At 47.5% G+C, this 20,989-nt stretch overlaps 1 protein-coding gene across 6 annotated transcripts in view; it reads left to right on the forward strand.

Annotated features, from left to right (window-relative positions):
* The window catches only part of LRRFIP1 (LRR binding FLII interacting protein 1), a 126,077-nt gene that overhangs the window by 74,946 nt on the left and 30,142 nt on the right, over positions 1–20,989 (forward strand). For 3 of the 6 annotated variants that reach the window (XM_084265482.1, XM_084265477.1, XM_084265478.1), the window contains exons 6-12: positions 339–389; positions 3,711–3,743; positions 5,348–5,395; positions 9,061–9,117; positions 13,172–13,249; positions 15,435–15,500; positions 18,446–18,523. The exons of 2 other annotated variants lie outside the window; for them this stretch is intronic. In XM_084265482.1, the coding sequence (XP_084121608.1) occupies positions 339–389; positions 3,711–3,743; positions 5,348–5,395; positions 9,061–9,117; positions 13,172–13,249; positions 15,435–15,500; positions 18,446–18,523 (411 nt within the window). The remainder of the gene's footprint in view (positions 1–338; positions 390–3,710; positions 3,744–5,347; positions 5,396–9,060; positions 9,118–13,171; positions 13,250–15,434; positions 15,501–18,445; positions 18,524–20,989) is intronic. One more of the 6 variants, XM_084265479.1, reaches the window with a different exon arrangement.

The following is a 20,989-nucleotide window of genomic DNA, read 5'->3' on the forward strand; positions in this document are numbered from 1 at the left end:
GTGCTAGAATAAAGGGTGGGGTGTGGGGGGTAAAGGTGGGGAAATAGCCTGCTTGGAGTGTTTAATGTCTGTTCAGGTCGTGGGCCATGAGTGTAGAGCAGGGAACACCTGAGCAAGCTTGTGCTTCATCCTGTAGTAACACACTTGGTGGGGTTTGTTGGCCAGGGGATGATTGAATTTACTTTCTGCTTATAGTTTAATGCAATCCTTTCTAAACACATTTATTCTGTGAGCCTTTCCTTGCCTTCTGTTCCATCAGAGCCATCTGCATTTACCTCACCGCGTGTTCCTTGTGTCCTTTTCATTGTTCTCTTGTCTCTGTACTTTCCTTTCGCTAGGCTTCGGATGAAGACGAGCGCATGTCAGTGGGTAGCCGTGGAAGCCTGAGGGTTGGTAAACTGTACGATTTCAGTGTGCATGTGTGTGTGCTGGTGTTGCTCTCCCATCTCACCAGTCTGGGTATCGTTTTCCCCTAACATCCTTCTGAAGTCTTGCTGTGTTCTGTGTTCCAGGCATATGGGCTGGGATTTTTTTTCTGTTGTTTGCTTGCTTGTTTTATTATTCTATTGTATTTTTTTTAAAATCTGTGTAAATCAATAAATCTTTCAGCCTGGGGGATTGTCAGGTTTTGATCACAGAACTGTAGGGGTTGGAAGGGATCTCCAGAGATCATTGAGTCCAACCCCCCTGCCAAAGCAGGTTCCCCAGGACAGGTCACACAGGTCAGTGTCCAGACAGGTCTCGAATATTTCCAGAGAAGGAGATTGTACATCCCCTGGGCAGCCTGTCCCAGGGCTCCATCACCCTGTCACTCTGTATGCATTGGGCAGGAGCACCAGCAGAGCATGTGGCTCTCCAGAAACGTTCCTGGTAAATACTCTTCGCTGTCACTGTTGCAGGAAGTACTTGGCCAAAGCAATGGTACACGCAGCTACTTCATGTGCACCCATTGTGACCTCCCTGTTTCGTTACTGATACCAAGAACTTGGGAAGAGGAACTGCTCGTTTACTCCATGGTCAGTGTTCATCATCTCAGGAAAACAGAAGCAAATTATCAGTGAAAATAAGTTGGAATTGCAGGTGAAAGCTCTCAAAAGATCTCTAGGGATGTTTGAACTTCATCTGCAGTCTTGCGCTTCATGGCAGGAGAAATTAGCAGAGCCCAGCGTGCTGCAGGGCTCCAGTACTACTCCATAGGAACAGTTCAAACAGTTTATTCCTCAAAACATCCCTACAGTATTTTCCAGGCAATACATGTGCTACAGACCTGAACTCCCTTCTAGCACAGATGTAGTCGGCCCTCAGGACTGTGAAGATGGTTTAAGCAGTTTTGGAGTTGTGACCAGCTGATGCTGTTGTCTCAGCTTGCGTAGGTAGCCTTCAACAGACAATCATAGGAGGGTGTTGTCCCTGACTTACCTAGTGCTGGTTGTGTGCTTAAGCTGGAGGAGCAGGTGTATTTTTATAGAGCAAGCAAGATGTGTCATTCAATGCAGGACCTGTATTGGTAGCCTTTGGTTTCTGGCCTCTTTGGAGATTCTTCTGTCATAAATTTTAAAAAATTATTTATTTTCTCTCCTTTAAAAACTTGCTCATAATTATTGAGGCTAGAACTACCTTTTCCCCCCTAAAGAACAGGATTGAGTGAAACAGCTGATGTGCCTCTAGAAGAGTTCTAGAAGATGGGGGTGGGGAGGGGAAAATCAATTACTTGCTCAGTGGTTCCAGTGGAGTTCACTGTAAGGTAGAGTAAGTTGTACTTAAAATTAAGTGTTACCTTGTTCCCTTCTACTGGAATCCTTGTTGCTACTTAGGAAGTGCTGTTAAAATCTCTTAAGCTAGCAAACTTAGTCAATTGCTTTTCCAAGCCAGAAGATGTCAAGTTTATCCTCACTGCTGACCATGAAAACTTATGGTTATTTTGCTTTGAGTTGACTTGGGAAACCTTCACAAAAGGGTGTGTTGGAAGAGAATAATGGAAATGTCAGTTCTTTCTATTTAGAAGGTGGTGGTGGTACAAGGAGGTTGTTTAGCCGTGGCTGTAGTTGTGTTCCCCCTTGACATGGCAAGGTGCAAGCACACTGGGACGGCGTTCATAGCGGGAACCCCATTCACCAGGAGCACCTTTTGCTCATGGAAACCCGCTACTGATTCCTCCCATTGTGTTCTTGTTACGTGATCCTGTGTTTTGCAGTTACATATGGAAACAGCAGTTACATATCAAAGCATTACGCTCTGATTCCCCACCACCCCTGGAAAAGAAGCTTTGCTGACCACCCTGCAGGAGCCAGTCTCTGGACTACCAGCATGTCTTCACCCTACCAACACCTATCCCCACCTGGGGTGACCTGTAAACACAGGATACTTTTGCAAAGCATGGTTTTTCCCAACAGATTGGGTTGAAACTTTTTGCTCCGGTGATGTTGCCCAGGCTCCCCAGGTCCCCCTAAAAGCGGGACCACTGAATATTCTTACGCAAGCTGATGCTTTTACAGAAGAGTTTTGGCAGAGTTTCCTTCCCTGATCCAAGCGTCACTGGGATTGTAAAAGCCAGTACATGTTTGCTCACCTGAACTGAAATTCCCCCTTATACCTCTCCTTTTCCCAGTGTGGGTTTGTAGTAGTTGCTTTTAAATATTTTTGACCAATTCTCTCTGCCTGTTTGTGAAGGTTTGGCTCATGTTGTATCTTAGGAACAACCAAGTACACAAAGCAACCAACCCACCTAAAAAATTACCTCAGGACTGGTGTCCAGTTTGGCTTTTAAGCCATTTTAGCACGAAGAATGCACCAAAACCGCTGCCTTGTGCCCACAGAGGGTGCATAGAACTGCTCAGAGAATCCTCAGTGCTCTTTTTTGTCCTCGGATGTTCAAAGGCTGATTCCACAGTAGGCAGATGCCATCACAGTTGTCTACAAGACTTCCATTTTCTGAAGGCTGATCTTGCATTTCTGGCACGCAGGCTCATTGCATCACAAGGGGCTGATGGCCTTAGGAGATGCTCTCTGAAGCTCTGCTGCTTTTCTGTACAGGAAGCTTTTGAAAGGAGCCGGTATCAGAAATTTATTGCTCCCTAAAACTTCACCACCCTACTAATCTGCATAGGTTTTACTCTGGATTTTCTCCTGGAATATTTATTTTCCAAGGGGATGCCTGAATGAGCTTCTGGGGAGCTGGCCTGGATGCTGAGCAACCATCAAAACCAGACCTTCGGCTGCTGTGCAGGAGCATTGTCTACAGCTTTTCTGTGGCTCATCCTGAACCCTGAAGAGTGTCCTGCCTCCCTTGTTTTGGAAATGCTACGAGTTCACTTCTTTACCACAGACGCAGTTTTTCCTAGGGAAGCCCCGTGACAGCATCCTGTGCCTGTTGAGACGCTTGGGTGTCTCGTCAGTTGCTTTTCTGCTGCAAGTGTCCATGTTCTGCCCCTTCCCAGCCACCTGTCTCTAATTCCCAGCATGCTGTGCTGTTGGAAACCACTCATGATGGAGTTTGTGCACTTTTCTCAGCTCAACAAAGTTCTCGACTTCTGGCTCTGTGCAGGAGGTCTTGCATTACCAAAGTTCTTTAGGTGGGATTTAGATCTCTCTGCCTGGTGGGGTTTTTTTTTGTCTGTTCGGCCTGTTTTGGATGATCCTTTTGATTGCTGTAACCTGCTTCTGCGTTTTCCTTCCTATTCTGATCCATATTTCCCTTCACACCTTCACAGTCTCAGTTGGAGTATGCCGGCACCTACCCAGTGGTGAGTTGTATTGCAATGTGTGTGCTTAAAAACTAATCGTGGGGAAAAGACTAACATCTGTTGTGATAGCTGCTCTGAGAGCAGGGGTAATCTGAACCGATCCTGAGGCAGTTTGTGGTCTGTGATGTAAAGACAGAACTTCCCTCTCTCGCTGCTCTGACGCAGTTCAAATGTGCCCCTGTACTGGGCATTGGTGAGGCTGCACCTCGAATGCTGTATCCAGTTCTGGGCTCCTCACCATAAGAAGGACATCGAGGTCCTGGAGCGTGTCCAGAGAAGGGCAACCAGGCTTGTGAAGGGGCTGGAGGGCAAATCCTCTGAGGAGCAGTGAGGGAGCTGGGGGTGTTCAGCCTGGAGAAGAGGAGGCTGAGGGGAAACTTTATCACTGCCTATACTGACGTGACAGGAGGGCGCAGAGAGGTGGGCGATGGTCTCTTCAGCCAGGGGAGAGGAGATGGGACAAGGGGAAATGGGCTCAAGGTGTGCCAGGGCAGGGTCAGATCAGATGTGAGGGAAAAGTTCTTCCCTGAAGGTGTTGTCAGGGCCTGGCACAGGCTGCCCAGGGAAGGGGCTGAGTCCCCACCCCTGGGTGTGTTTAAAAAAGGGTAAATGAGGTACTTAGGGATGTGGTTTAGCTTAGGATGGGAATGGTTGGACTCGATGATCTCAAAGGTCTTTTCCAATTTAATGATTCTGTGAAAAGTGCTGAGTGATTGTGAGCTCTAAGCCGGGATTAGTTCAGTAGTTATGGTAGGACAGAGCACAAAAGGTTTTATGTCCGTTAGCCTCTTGCCCATTGCTTGACCAGGTGTGTCTGGTTTTACTTCAGCCTGAATCTGCAGAGGAATAAAATCTCTCGTGAGCTCACTCAGACCAGATCTAGCAAAGGTGACGGGACAGACACGCTGCCTGCAAAGCTGCAGATCATGTTACTGCATCCCTCCCTTGCCTTGGAGGATAAAACCAAACTCTCTAGGTAGTAAGAGGGTTTGGACACACCGAGATAGGGCTGGCGCCTGAGGAAGAGCAACGGGAAGGGTGCTGAAGGGAGAGAGAACATTGGGACTTTAGCCTCGGGTTAAAAAGCGTCCTCATAGTGCCAGGGATGCTGCCTTGCGTTGAGTGGGAGCCGTCTCAGTCTCCACAGAGAGCAAACCTCAGCAAGCAGCTTTACAGGCTCGCGAGCTTTCTCACCCTGCTCCGGTCCCTGCACTGTTCCACACTGGGAAGGCGATGCCCCTGTTTGCGGGCGACCTACATCCAGAAATAGTTCAGCCATGCTCGGGTGTTGCATGGATGTATCGATGTAATAAGTACAGAGAGCTGGTAGCTCTTCTAATTGACTTTACCCTGCGAGCATGAACCATTTTAACTGGCTACTAGATTTACCCAGCATCGTTGTCACTTGTAACAATATTCTCTAATACCTGACCATTTGACTTCCGAGGTGTGAGTATCTGTGTGTGTGTCTGTGCTCGCTGAGCCGTGTTGAGTAGAGCTGGAGGAAAAGGGATGTTTCTGCACATTGATACGCATGCCTGGCATACGGATGGTGCCCATAAACTCATTAATCTTTTCATCCTGCATTCTTAATCTCATCGCAGGCTGGATTAGAGAATGAGAGGACCAAAAAGAAGAACTACTCCAAAGCAGTATGTATCCTGAGTAACTCTTTCGGAGAGGTTTTAGTGTGCAAAGCTGCTGTGATAGGACAAGAGAATATGTGCAATAGGTCAGCTGTCAGAGCTCACCAGCCCAATGCCAAGGATAAACTGTAACTCCCAGGACTCAATACCAAACATCCGCCTGTGTAACTGTGGTGTAATCCAAGCGCTTGCATCAGTGCTGTACATAAAAAGCACCTTGAAACTCACAACCTGACTCGAGCTTTCACATTACACAGAAATAGGGACCACTGATAGAACATGTATGTAACTCCATTTCCATAAAGGGAGTTAAAATACGTATGTAGTAGAGGCTGCATCATTCCTAAAGTCAGATCTGCGTAGTAGTGATGCCTTACTAGCATCTTTACAAACAGGGTGCTGCTTAGAGTGCCATAAAGCCACGTGGGGCCACATCTCAAGTGCTGTGTCCAGTTCTGGGCCCCTCACCATAAGAAGGACATGGAGGTCCTGGAACATGTCCAGAGAAGGACAACCAGACTGGGGAAGGGGCTGAAGGGCAAATCCTTTGAGGAGTGGCTGAGGGAGCTGGGGGTGTTCAGCCTGGAGAAGAGGAGACTGAGGGGAGACCTTATCACTGCACCAATGTGCATCTGCTGCCCAGAAGGCCAACTGTATCTTGGGCTGCATCACAAGCAGTGTGGCCAGCACTGCTTGTGATGCAGCCCCTCTGGTCTGCTCTGGTGAGACCCCACCTGGAGTGCTCTGTCCAGCTTTGGAGCCATCAGCACAAGAAGGGCATGGACCAGTCTGAGCCTATTTAGAGCAGGCCAAAAACATGATCAAAGGGCTGGAGCACCTCTGTCATGAAGTCAGGCCGAGGGAGTTGGGCTTGTTCAGCCTGGAGAAGAGAAGGCTCCAAGGGGACCTTACAGTGGCCTTCCAATACCTATAAGAAAGCTGGGGAAGAACTGTTCCCAAGGGCATGGAGCAATAGGATGAGGGGTGATGGTTTGAAAATAGAAAAGAGGACATTTAGGTTGGATATTAGGAAAAAGTTTTTCAATATGAGGGTGGTGGATCACTGGCACAGGGTGCCCAGAGAGGTGTTGGAGGCCTATCCCTAGAGACATTCAAGGTCAGGCTTGATGGGGCTCTGAGCAACCTCATCTACTGCAGACGTCCCTGCTCAATGCTGGGGATGGGACTAGATGGCCTCTAAAGGTCCCTTCCAGTCTAACAAATTCTGTGAGTCTATAAAATGAATCGTGTCACTTCAGCTTAGTTTCCCTAAGCAGGACAGGGCTTTAAAGTCCCAAAGGGAAAGCATTAGACGTGACTGTGACTTAACTGCAAGGATTTTGGCATGTTTCTGTGACACCAAGTGAAACCTGGGGCAAGACTTAATTCTCCTGAAAGAAATGCACAGGTAGTTGAAGAATAACTCCTGTTGGGAAGTGAGACAGCTGGGAAGGATCTCATCTGGTCTGTTCCCATCTAAGGCAGCTTCATCAGTTTTTAAAGGGGAAACCAGCTCTGTACAGGGAGCAAAAGAGGTTTCATGTGAAATTAGAATAAAAATATTTATCATGATAGGAGCCAACTTGCCAAAGCTGATTAATAGTAAAAATAAATGAGGAATCCCACATTTGGGTAAAAATCCCATTATAAACCAAGGAATTCTGCACAGGAGCAGCTCAGATCTGAGGTTACGTTCAGTTGCTATGATGCTACTGGAAAAAGACAAACCTGAAGAATCACTTTGGGACTTTCCTGAAAAATGGTTAGACAAATTCAAGGAACCTGGGGGAAAAAAAAGAGCCCAAACACCAACATTAATAAAAACTGGAGGGAAGCCACACTGAGTGGTTGGATTTCTGATTTTCCCCAGGATTTTCGATCCATTATTAACGAAACGAACCTGTGTGTTTGCCCTCTGTTTGTGATGATGGTGCTGCATTTTGGTACAAGTGTTTCCCCAGAAGGTGCTTTATCATAGAATGGTCTGGGTTGGAAGGGACCCTAAGGATCACCAACCTCCAGGCCTGGAGCTACACAAGATTGCCCAGGGCCCCATCCAACCTGGCCTTGAACACCTCCAGGGATGGGGCAGCCACCACCTCTCTGGGCAGCCTGTTCCAGCCCCTCACCACTCCCTCTGTAAAGAACTTCCCCCCAATATCAACTCTAAACCTTCCCTCCTTCAGCTTCAATCCATCCCCCTTGTCCTGACAGTCTCTGCCCTTTGAACAAGTTGATTCCCCTCCTCTTTCTCTGCTTTCTTCAGGGACTGGAAGGCTGCAATGAGGTCCCCTCGCAGCCTTCTCTTCTCCAGGCTGAACAAGCCCAGCTCCCTCAGCCTCTCTTCATAGGGGAGGTGCTCCAGCCCTCTGATCATCTTTGTGGCCTCCTCTGAACCCTCTCCAACAGTCCCACATCTTTCTTGTATTGGGACTCCAGCTCTGGACACAGGACTCCAGCTGGGGCCTCCTGAGGGCAGAGCAGAGAGGGACAATCACCTCCCTGTCCCTGCAGTCCGCCATCTTCTTATGGAGCCCAAACCAGCTTGGATCTAAACTGGTTTCTAAGTTGATTGAGTTTTTCATGGAAGCTGTTGCTTGGTGTAGTGATCGATAACTATTTTGCTTTGAAATTGATCCAGAATGGGTTTAGTGGAATTGCATTTTGGGAATGTGTTAAAGCTCAGACTTCAGAATTGATGTCAAATAGAAATTGTAATTAAATTGTCACAAAAAGCCCCACCCCAAACACTGGGAATGCTCAGTGTTAGCCCAGCCCGTGTTGTGAACTGATGCCTGAATCATAAATTGCTTGAGACATCTGAGCTTTTGGTGGCATTGACTGAGGTGACTGTTGGGGCTGTCCTCTTTTTTTGTTTCCAGACTAAGAACTTCATTGCAGCAATCGTTTCATTTTATGCTTGACCCCCGTGGGGAGTTGTATTCCTGACCCCATAGGGAGATGAAGTGTCTCATCCTGCTTGGGAGAGGCTCATGTTGAAGCTGTTGGTGTTTTCTCCCTTGGGAGCATCTTAGTTATGGTTTGGCAGGCTCCAGAGCATGACAAAGGGCAGCCGAACTGGCTGAAATCTCTTTGTAGTCATTGGACTGTCACACAGAATGCTGGGATGTGGCAGATGGTCACTGTCAGGGTTTCATTTTGATGTAACTGGTGAAACCTGAAAAGATATTTGATCCAGCGCTGCCCAAATTTCTCAAATAGAAACTGGGACTTGATTCCTTTGCTCCCATTTGCTGCTTTTTTATTGCTCAGCTGCCGGAGGAACTGCGGAGAGAAACGTGTGGTACTGTAGTGCCTCATCACTTGGGTCCCCTTCTTGTCCCACGCACACTTCACAGGAGCACAGTGATAACAGAGGAAGCTGAAGTGTTTCTTAACGACAACAAAGGAGGCCAAAAAAAGCAGGCAGGGGTATCCTTGACATTCTGGGCTGGTGATGGACACAAACATTTGTGTCCTCAGCTTTGAAATAATGCCCTAATATTGTACTTCTCCTGGTGTCCTGGCCTGTCTTTCCAAAGTTCTCTCTCTGCCTTTGCTTTTCATAAGTGATGACTTGTGCTGACAATTCCTGTTTGGGTCAGCATCAATTGTTTGTTCTCTCTTTTTGTCTTGTTTTTCCTCTTCTTTTTCCTTTCCTTCTGTAACAGACCAATGGTTACGAGGAAGACGCATACGGATCATCCCAGAGTAGGAAATCTAGCAGGGTTAGTAGATGATTTATATTGCTCTAAAGCCTGTTGCTGTGTTTAATAAAGCCAATTAGCGCATTCTTCTCTGTGGTAAAGCAGGTTTCTCCTGTCTTGCACCTTGTGGATTTTGCAGTGTGTCAGATGGGGAGGTGCAGCGATAAGCCCTTTCATAAATAAAAATTAGGCCACGAGTGGGAAGGGAAAGCTGCTGAATTCAGTCCGGGTGGGACTTGGAAGCCAGAGCTACTTAACTCCAACAGGGAATTGGGTGAAAGTTAAATCGTGACGGGAAATGCTTTGGCAGGAGCTGGTGTGGAGGGATTGCCACGTGTTTCATAACCGAGCGATCGTTTCCCAACCTGTGTGACGTGCTCATGTTGCGCTCTAACGCTGAGACCTCCGAGCTTCACCTGGAATTTAGTCTACATCTTGAGAGCTGCGTGTGTAAAATGGGCTGTGGCGTTTGAACTCCCCCTCTCCCCCGCCACCCCGCTGTACATCACTTATTTGGAGCTTGCTTAACCAAATGCTTTTCATTTTTATATATATATATTACTTTTTTTCCCCTTTCTAACTTGTATCCAGGAGCTTCTGGAAATTCCCACGGAGGTGGACGGCCCTTGCGAGCGTTACAGCTTTGCTATTGTAGTATTGCCATTGATGTACTTCACTTCTAGAAAGGCTCCTGTCAAAAAAGCTTAATTATTAACTCTGTTGTGTGTAAGTGGGTCATAGTGTTCCTTCTGTTCCAGCACCAAGTGTGTTGTGTCCCTCAGAGGAACTAATTGTCTTGCTTTGTTAAATATTGGGGCTGTGCAAATCCCTTGCAGGTATTGTCTGAAACGGAGCCTCTTTCGGGGGCGAGGAAGGGAAACCTGTTTGGGTTGGTGGGATTTTCCCCTTGTCTTTCTTTTAACAAAGGCAGGCACAAGCTCATAGCCTGTCTGTCTCTACGCTGTTGAGGCTTCCCAAGAAATTTAGTGGTGTGCAGGCTAATGCTGTGTGTTTAGGGAGAAAAATAAACTGCTTTTAATGCTCTGCATAGCTGAGCATTTGAGTGACATGTGCTGAACGTGAGAGAGCTCTCCCAGCACGGGGTTAAACAGGTGATTATATCAGTAGTGAAATGGGGCTTTATATTCTGAGCCACTTTTGAATTGTTCCCTCCATATGGCTTTATGCATTTAGCTTTCACCTGGGGATAAAAGACAGTGAAATACTGTTGTTAAAACCGTCCAGAAAGCAGCATGTCCTGTCCTCATCACTGTTTGACAAGTTGGAGGAACTTTGTTATGTAGTGCTCCTGGCAAAGGATGTTCCATGTTCGTATTCTTCAACTCCAGAGCTCCAAGTGCTGTAGGAAGAGCAAACTGTCTGTAAGGCTGTCAGCCAGGGAGAAGGTGGTGTTTGGTTTCTGCTTTAAATTATTTAAAATCACCTCAGTATGAGGGTTTGCAGCATGGAGGTTCAGGCTGTATAGACCAGAATTACAGCAACATCCTCAGTTTGCATTGTGACTTGTAATTCAGATCAGCCATTAATTAGAAGGGGGAGTAAAGTTTGGGGGTAGCATGACAACTGAATCTCTAAACCCAGTCGATGCCAGCCTGTTCACCTTTAGGAGTTCTCTCTCCATAAACCCCAAACCTAACCATAAAGATTGTCAAAGTGACAACAAAACCCACCACCTCAGAGGAGGCAAATCCTTTGGGTCAGTGAGGAAGTGATGAGCTTGCTGTTAACAGCTGCTTCCAAAACAGGTGTCTGATTTTTAAGTTGTAAACTGGAGCGATGTCCACGTGGAGATCACCCTTTGTACACTGCGCTCAGCAGTGCCACAGGTCGATTCCTTCCCTGTGAGTAATGCCATGTGCCTGGGTGTCCACATGCAGGTTACAAACTCCTCCCTACATGGGAACGAAATTCTTTCAAGCTCAGTTCACCTTGTTCAGATTCCTTTCTGGTGAAAGTCTTGTTTTATAGGCATTCAGGGGGAAAAAAAAAAGGGAGGGAGAAATATTTAATTGCTTTTCTTTCAGGTCAGGCTGTGATTTATTCTCAGTATATACCTGTGTGTGTGTCCACACACCTGCTTGCCTGCAGTGACAGAGGTCTGGTGTCAAGAAGGAACAGTTTTCTTCAATTTGCCACAGATCTCCCTCATTTGTAAACGGAGTCAACGCCCACATAACTTACACTGATGATGCAAGGGTTAGTTGGGGCATGTAGGAAAGCTGAGTAATTGCCGAGTACTGAAAGCAGAGTATCTTGGTTGTCTAGACCCCTGTAAGAACTGAGTGGAGAAGCAAGGTGTTAGAGGATGGCTGTTGGGGCTCTGGAGAGGTGTGGAGCTCCTTCCAAACAACCGTTCTCACCAGCGAGCACGCACCCGTGGGGCAATGAGGGCCCTAAACGGTGCCTAGGAGGCTCTGAAAATACCTTTGTGATTTGTGTCTAGTTACAGGAGTGGGAGCAAGCCCAAAAGTCATTTTGGGAGGCGGGGATGTGGGGAGGTAGTGCTTTCTCCCTGCCTCTGCTCATTGGCCACAGCAGCCTGTGCTTGCCCTACGTACACCTTCCTGGTGTGCCTGAGGCAGCACCTGTCCCTGCCATGCCAGACTAACTAAGCACAATTTAGACATGCTTTCAGGCCAGTGTTTCTCTGGAAACAAGGAAAATGCAGAGTCTTCCTGATGAATGCCTGTTTTCTTCATTCCTCTGACTCTGAGAGATGCTTGATGTACACTGATTTCCAGCCTGACCTTGAGTTGCAAATTTAAATATGCCCCCACTGATAAAACCAGCTGTTTATAACAAGTTTCTCATAGCTTATTTTCTGCGTGCTCCTACAGCTTTAGAGAAGCCAAAATCCCGAGTTCCACCCAGTATTATAAATATCCTGCTGCCATCAGCCTTCCTGCACAGCCTGACAAGCCCTGTGTGCCAGCTTGGTGTCAATGGATGTTCTCACAGATAACTTGGTGGCAGAAGAGCTGAGCTGGCATCCTACACGCCAGCGCAGGTGTCAGAATGACTGGAGATGTGGTACATCAGGTTAGATAGAGAAGGTGGTGTTTTGGAGGGCAAGGGGGACGTGAAGCCCACTGTAGTTTATTGGTTGCTATCTGTGTACTTTTGGTGTTGAATTAAGATCTCCCCGTTCTTGGGGAGACCAAATTAGTGGACCACAAGTGCAGGGTTGGCTAGATGCTAGGTGGGAAGCCGCATGGAAGGTGATGCTCAGCCTTGCCATATCTCGTAGTGTGCTGCTTGCTTGGTCCCAGCAGCTTTGGTCCCTGGCTTTGCTCTCTGTCTCCCAGTAGACCTGTTCTGGCAGCTTCTCCTGCTCCTGGGTTTAGATCATAGGTCATAAACCCCTCAAGAATTCAGCGGGAAGCTGAATGACTGACCGGTATCTCTTTCCAGTGGGCAGTGGCTGTTAGCTCTGTTGTCTGCCACAGTGGGACTGCATGTGAGAAGAAACAAATCCAGGGGCTTTTTAGGTGGGAAGCTGTGACACAGCTCTGAGCCTGTGAGAGAACGTTTCCAGCATCTTGTGAAACAGATCTCTTCTGTTCTGTTTCGTGGAAGCTGGAAGTACGGTGAAAAATCCAGCTGCACTTAGCTGGAATTAGGGAGGGAATTAGGTGTACCAACCATGTACATGCTTCTGAGAATGGGGTCTGTCTTCCAAGTCCTATCCAAACCATGTCCTTGCAGCGTGCTGTCACATTGGGTCATAGCTACCAGAGGGGAGGAGAGAACATGAGGATTTGAAGCCTTTTCAGTGAAAAATAAACTAAATGGGTGTTTTGTGTGTAGGAATAGAGGAAAGGCCTTTTTTATTACAAATAATCCCTACAATTTGAAGGAGGAGAACATCTTTGCACATCCTCATGCCTTTAATGAAGTTACCGCTTCTTTTTTGCATCTGTGACCACTTTGACTCCTCGGTCTTTGTAATCACCTAACTCACTTCTTGCTTCCCATTTGAGGGGATTCAGAAACTCCATGTCACACAGCTGAGCTCTCAAGGATTTTATGTTTTGTTGTTCCTTTGTTAACGCAGGCTTCGTACTACTCTGACCTGGGGCTTCACAACAGCGGATACATTTCCACATCTCAACCTGCCCAAAACGGAAATTGGGTCTGTTGCCCTCTGGCTTTACCTGGCCTGGAGTTGTTCTGGCTTCATTTGGACAATACAACCTCTTGTATTTAGGAAGGAATTTGGACCAATTGTCAAAGAGTCTCTGTAACTCTTTTTAAAAACAAAACCAAATCAAACCTTTCAAGATTGGAGTGAGTAATGGAAAGCTGTGTTAAAATGAGCACAATTAGTTTTCCTCTGCTGCTCCTCCCTTTCCTACTGTTATTTTGTTTGCTTTTAGCTACAATTAGTCTGGAAAAATAAGGGAAATATTAACGAGCTAAGCTTTCCCTTCTGTCGGAGGCAGCTCTCAGCAGACCCTGTCGGCCTAGCAAGCTGAAGGCCATCCAGCCTGCACAGAAGGATGTTATAAGCAAGTCATTCACTCACTCCTAGAAGAACAAATCCTTGAAGCCTCAAAATCACCCAGGAGGTTGGATCGTCCTCTGCCTATGGGCAGAGCTCAGCCAGTCCGGCGCTAGCAAAGCGGTGCTTGAGCAGTGGTCCATAGCCTGCCCATTGCCCCAGATGTGGCTGGTGATGAGGGGACCCAGCCCTAGCACGTTGCCTGCAAGCCGTGGGCTGGAGACCGCTGCTGGAGTATCTCTTGCGCCTCGGTTTGCCAGATACAGGGCTTGCTGCCTGAACTTCACTGCTGCATTGCGTGGTTGGTGGTTACTAACAGCTGAGTCTTCTTGTTTTACGGTGCTCTGACTTAAGTACTCAAAATTCTGCCCTAAATTATTTGAGGTTTCTCTGCATCTTTGTTAGATAATAAAATATACAAGAGAGAATCTTATAACAGAGTGAAACACTTAAAAACCTGTATCTTAAAGCACGTCTGTCTGTATGTAGTTCTCTTCCTGGCTTTGGTTGAAGTGAGGAGAAACACCCTTTCTTGGCTGCTATACACAAATGTGTGAGAGACAATAACAGCTTAACCACCTGAAATTAAGTTCTGCTGGTTTGCGTTTGCACACTCTCATGTCCTCCCTTCCTGTAGGAAATGCACGTGTCTGCCTGGTATTCTTAGGCTTTGGGAGTTGGGATCTAATGCATTCATGGTGCAGATGACTAACACTTTTTATCCTGGGTTTCCTTTTCTTTTGGTTTTAATAATCCAGAGCTTGGGTCGAGATGGTTTTTTCTGTTGTAGGAGCCTTTTTATGTTGCATTTTCTACACAAAAAAAAAGTTTAATGCTTGTCTTCCTCAGCCCTCCCTGCTGTACAGCGATGCCCTGCCAGCCAGAAGTTACAGGGTTTGTCGTACTAACGCTCTCAGCACCAATACTGAAACCTCCTCACCTTCAGCCCTGCATACGTTGTCTTTCACCTCTGTAGCTCCTCTTGGGCCCATTTGTTTCTCCCTCTGGTGTCTGATCTGCCTGAGTGCACGTGTGTGATGCTGTTTGTACCAACCTGGTTTTGCTGAGCCTAGCTGGTGCTCGTGGGGTTGTGATGCTGGGGAGACCATGGAGGGGAGACCCTTGTCTTTGTTTAAATCTGTGCAGGAGCCGGCCAGAGACAGGCAACATCAATTCTTTCTGGTTGTGTAACAGCTGACAAAACTCTGCTTGAATATTGGGTTTTCCTGGCCACTTTCCCACTCTCGTTTAACCTTTAAATGAGCTGTGCTCAGATTTTATCCTCACTGCTTAAATGTAGAGCTTCCCGAGCCAGGCATTGATAGGCCAGGCTGGAACAGGAGTCTTGTGCATCTTCCTCCCCTTTTACTGATGGGATAAACTGGCTAGCAATTCATCAGGCTCAAATGGGGGTGTTCCCCTTCCACACTGTATTTTGCCAGCACCAGAAACAGAAGTTAGAGTCATTTTGCACAGCTTCAGAACTGATGTGGCCTTTGTGTTGGAAGGCAGCGAAGCCGTCAAACCGATGTCTGGGGGAGAAGGGTTGGTGCATGACTGCGTGCAGCGAGGGACTGGGGTGGGTGTTGGACTTTGCACATGCCTGACGGCACGTCCCGGCTTGCTGGCCGCAGGGTGCCTTAGGTCTTGGCTCGCATGTTGCTTGTGGTTGTGCATGGGAGGCGTCCCTGTCCCTGTGCATGCTGCTCGTTTCCCCCCCGTCCTTCGCGCTGCACCTCGCCGGTTTGCAATGCTCCAGACTGAAACCAGAAACTGGGTCTGCCGGTCCTGTTCTGACTCTGTCTTTTAATTGTAGGCGTCTGTGTGTGACGAGAGCGTTTACAGTGGGAGTCGGCGGTATAGTGCCTCTAGTTCTCGTGCTGTAAGATGTTTTCTGCATTTCCCTCTTGTCTTGTCTCTGTCCTCCAGTAACCCGGGTGTCCCAGAACACAGGCTTTTCTGGGCTGGGCAGTGTTTAAGATTGACTCTGTGAGATTTATTGCCTACTGCTGTAGGCAGAAGTACCGGCACAGTTTTCCGTGGGATTCCATAAAATACTAATGATTTACCTGCTGTAACACCTGCCCTGCGCAGCCCAGCTCTGGCTAGCACCAACAGAGCCCGGCACTTGTGCTTAGCTTGCACATAAAATGCCTTGGAATGCCGGGACATAAAGTCCCTTCCCTCACCAAGATGTAATTCTTGGTTTGAAAACCGAGAACAAACCAGGTTTTTAAAGAAATAAGTAAATAAAATTGCTTCCCTGTTAGCAGCTGTCTGATGGCGTGAAGTAAAGGATCGCTGCGAGCGCATGGCTTGCTTGGTGCTGCTCCTTGGGCTCCTATTCTGTAGTGACCGATGTCTCAGGCAACTCGTGACAAATGTGTGCTCCTGTGAGTGGAGGGCTCTGTCATTCATTGGGAGAGAGGTGTGAGGAATGCCAACGTAAATTGTTCCTTTCTCCAAAAGAGAGAGGCTGCAGGACTCGGTGTGCAGAATGGAAGGCAGGAAATGCCTTCACCTCTCCTCAGGTGGGGCCTTTGTGTCACTGTGGGTGTTTGGGCCAGGTGGGACATCTGCTGCTGTTGGATCTGCCTGGGAAAAACGAACAGGTCTTTTTTGGGTTCTAAGTTCTGCTCTGTGGACCCAGTGCTTGTCCTGCTGCTGAGGTCCTCCTTTCCTGGTCATCAAAAAACCCCCAAGCAACCAACCAACCAAAACCACATCCAGGTGGCAAAAAAACCCACTACCCAAGACCTGATCAGAAAAAAGCCTCAAGACAAAGCATCACTGTTAATTTAACCTTAATGGTTACAATTTTATCTTTAGAGAAGGAAACAGACTTTAAAGGACACTTACTCAGTGCTTATTAGTGTTCAAAGGGCTACGCCATCCCTTTGCAACCACACTGCTGCTCTGCTGCTCCAGGTGTCACACTTCAGATGACTCTTTGTTTCCTGTTTCTGCCTTGTTTTCATTGGGCCGCCCCCAGAGATCCATCCATACTTCATCTGTCTGGGCTGTCCTGGCAGCCTGCAATTCAGTGAACTTGCCACTGAGGCTGCGCTGAGCTGGTTGCAGCCCTTTGTTTGTGCGGGATGGCTTCCTTTGTTTGGGAAAAGTCTCTCTGAGGTCCAGATGACACGCTGCTTCTCTTGGGAGAACTCACTTATGGCGGGCTCTGAGCCCAAATGCTGTTTGTGTGTCTTTCAGATGCTCAGTAGTGGCTTGAGGGGGTGAACGCTGAATAAAATGCCAGTGCTTGTTCCCCTTCCTCCATCTCATCGCACCCTGTGCCGCCACCCATATTTGGGAGCCTCTGTATAACCCAGCTAGGACACTGATTAAGCTCTCCAGCCCCTTCCCCAGCCTGGTTGCCCTTACAGTGTGGTCCTGTTCTGCTCTGCTGTGGGGGCTCGCTGAGCACCGTGCACCTTGGAACATGGTGCGTTGTGGTTAGTGACTATGCCCATGGTTGTACCATAGCTGGGGTTATTTCCAGCCTGCCCTCCAAACGTTTACTTGTACTGTAAGCTTAATTTGCATTTCATCCCATGCTGCTTTGTTAGCTTAAGGATGCTGAAACAGGCCTCCTGTAGCTGGGTGTCTCTGTAGCTGAGGAGTCCTGTCACTGGCATGGTAACTTAATAGGAGGACCCCTAATATAAAGACAGAGCATGTGGATCTCACAAGTAGCATCATTCTTTCAATATCAGTGGGTTTGTAGCTGAGAAATGGTCTTAAGTGCCTATGAACCAAAGTTGTAAAGGCCCTTAGCGGCCTAGTGTGAGCTGCTGAGTGAGAAGAGCAGTTCCTCATGCTGGGTCCTGTCCCTGAGCTGCCCTGGCCCTTCCATCGGTACAAGCTTTGACACCTGAACCTTCTGCATCCCAACGTGCCCCTTTACAGAAGGCTGTGCTCACAGTACCCATGGGGTGGTTATGATAGACAGAATACCATGTCTGGTAAGTCTAAAGGACTTTTAGAATTCATCTCTGCTGTGGCGGTAACAAACCCCTCCCTGCTGTATATGCTTGAATACCTTTCTAGGGAGTTCATCTGAATACAAGATGGAAAATGAAACTCTGAAATCTGAAAAGAGAGGGGAAAAATTCTAAAATTCATTTCCAGAATAAGTTTTGGTTCTGTTTTCCCTGACACTTTCGACTTTTGCTTCCTTTCTCTACTTCTACTCCAAATAAAACCTCAGGAAATTAAACCTTGGCGTAGACATGTTCTCTCTCCTTGCCAGTAGCAAGTCAGCCCTGCCTGTTCTGCATCACTGCCGAGATGGTTGCTTTTAAGGACTAAAATACTTAATTGGCAGGAGATGAGGACTGCAGGTGCTGGAAAAGCAGGAGGGAGAGACTTGGTCTTTATTTTCATGGATGTTTCTTGCTTTGGCCTGTGGAGCACAGATTTTGTTTATGTGTGCACGGTGTTGGGAACATGGGATGAAGGCTCATCAGAGAACCTTGGAGCACTTGAGGGGTAGTAGGATTGAGCCTTTTGTGCAGAGGGGGGTGTGTTTACTTGTAGCTGGTATCTTAGGATATGTAAATAAATCATTACTGTTCTGTCATTCTAAAAATTGAATGAAAACTCCACTTGGTCTGTCAGTTGGAATTACTGCTTGCCTTAATTTTTTTCCACTAACAGTTGAGGCGTCTGTTCTCTGACTTTCACTACAATTCCTTTGTTGAGCTGCACGTAACTGTTTTGTAATTAATTTCAGGTGTAATGCTCTTAAATCCTCCCTCTCTTCTCTTCCCAGCTCTAACGCTTCTCTCTTTTCTCTGCTTGCTCTCCTTGGTTTACCTGCGGCAGCCTTCCGAGTACAGCTGCTACCTTGGTTCGGGATCTCGAGCATCCTCCAGAGCCAGCTCTGCTCGAGCCAGCCCAGTGGTGAGCTCCTCTATTTTTCTTTTCCCTAAACTGTTTAATTCTTTGGGTCTTCAAGGTCTCTTTCATTCAAGGAGGTTACGTGTGGGTGTTCTTACTATACAAGTACCTCTTGGTATGTGACAATGCTAAACACGAGGGTATTGTGAAAAAGATCAGTGGTTGATGCTAGTGCCACATCTGCTTTGGGTATGAAAATCAGGAAGCCCCAAAGCTTACTGCAGCCTTTGAGCAGCCTTGTTTCTCTCCATTCGGTGGTATTTTGGTGGGATGTTGGTGCAAAGCTGCGGGGCTACCCAGAGACTGGACAGAACTGCCTCCTGCATTTCGGTGCACATCGGTGCTCTCTCTGATTATTCCATGTAGCTGCTTACAGCTATGAGTATCTTTCCTGGTAGCATGGTGACCAGAGGAGAGTGCAGTAGCATGTCTTTCAGGGGGAACATGCAACTTGCAGGACACAAGTCTGTAACAAAATGAATCTTCCACCCAGAGTGAGTTTTGAAGCGTTGTGCTGAGATTTGGTAAGCTGGCTTTGCTCCGTGAACCCTTCCTCCTGGTGAAGCTGTAGCGTGCCAGTTCTCCCGGAAACCGTCACACATTGTCTACCACATCCCCGTGCTGCAAAGCGATGAGGAAGGCGATACTATAAATAAATCAACACGCTCAACGTGCTCTTCTAGTCACAACATCCTATTGCCTGTGGTGCTTTGGGTACCTGGACTGAAATGCCGGAAAGGTTGTTGTAAGAGCTAATGAAAAAGGAGTATCTGGGTAGGCAAAGGAGCTACCACAGTGTGCAAAGTGGGGCACAGATTGCTTCTTGTCAAATGGCAGGGAGTGAATGAGCCTTTTGGTCGTCGAGTGAGCCCCCTACTAAAGTGAGGAGGTGCTGAATAAAGGGGCTGGAGCAAAAGAAAACAGAGCTGATGCTTCAGAGCACATAGCTCTGTTCTGCTGGTGAAGGCCAAGGGCATCCTGGCTTGTATCAGAAATAGTGTGGCCAGTAGGTCTGGGGAGGTGATTGTGCCCCTGTACTGGGCATTGGTGAGGCTGTTCCTCACGTGCTGTGTCCAGTTCTGGGCTCCTCACCATAAGAAGGACATCAAGGTCCTGGAATGTGTCCAGAGAAGGGCAACCAGGCTGGGGAAGGGACTGGAGGGAAAATCCTGTGAGGAACAGCTGAGGGAGCTGGGGGTGTTCAGCCTGGAGAAGAGGAGGCTGAGGGGAGACCTTATCACCACCTACAGTGACCTGACAGGAGGGTGTAGAGAGGTGGGAGACGGTCACTTCAGCCAGGTGACAGGAGATGGGACAAGGGGAAATGACACTAAGCTGTGCCAGGGCAGGGTCAGATCAGATGTTAGGAAAAAGTTCTTCCCTGAAAGAATTGTCAGAGTCTGGAACAGGCTGCCCAGGGAGGGGGTTGAGTCCCCACCCCTGGGTATGTTTAACAGATGGGTAGATGAGGTGCTCAGGGATATGGTTCAGTGTAGGAATGGTTGGACTCTATGATCTTAAAGGTCTCTTCCAACCTTGTGACCTGTCTCTTCAAGGCAAGGCTACGTCCACTTTTTAAAATAAAATAATTTTTAAAATGGTTTTTAATCAGATAATAACATGGCAGCTGTCGAGCTATAAATAAATCAGTATTTTAATTAGTCCCTGAACCTGAGCTATGAGTTCCTGCAGTATATGTTTTATATTAGTAATATCTAGTAGGTGGCTTTGCAAACTGAATTTCAGCTACCCCCAAAGCAAAGAATAATCAGAATAACCAGGGATGCTGTTAAAACTCTTTAAGAATCAGGTACCCACACTGATGTCCGTTCCAACTGTGTGTTTGGTGTGTGCAATCCAAGTCAGTGGTGTGAGTTGCTTAGTGGTATCACAAAAAACATCTTGCCCCTCCTGGGAAAGAAGGGGATTTTTCTTGTTTGCCTTCGTTCTCACACAATACGCGAGTGGCTGGAGATGCTTCGCTGTGTCAGCACCAAGCTGGAGGGGTGCTGAGCTGAGTCTGCTCTGCAAGGAGCTGACAAGCAGGCAGTTAGTTATTTGTTTAATTAGGGGGTTGTTGTGGGGCGTGAAGAGCTTCCGTTTTATTTCCGTGGCCTTGAAGAAGACCTGAGGGTTACTGCTGTAGTAGTGGGTGTAAAAGGCATCGCTGGCAGGGTGCAGGGTGGTAGCAGCCTCGATAAGGGGGTGGCCTTTCTCTGAGAAGTCTCATTACTACATGTGGTCATGCATTATTCGCTTTTGCTTTTTATTTTCCTCTGTGCTAAACAGGCAACTCTACAGCTCCATTTCATGTAACTCACAGTAAGGAATCACTTCCCTGGCCTTTCGCTGCCAGAGGATTCGAGGTGCTTTGATAACCTTTCCAGTTATGTGTTGGAGCTTGGCAGTAAAAATGCTGAAATGGAGCCCCTTCTCCTCTGTGGGCTTAGCAGTGTGTCACTTCCACTT

This window comes from Gallinula chloropus (genome assembly GCF_964237585.1).
Source record: "Gallinula chloropus genome assembly, chromosome: 5".
Lineage (NCBI taxonomy): Eukaryota > Metazoa > Chordata > Aves > Gruiformes > Rallidae > Gallinula > Gallinula chloropus.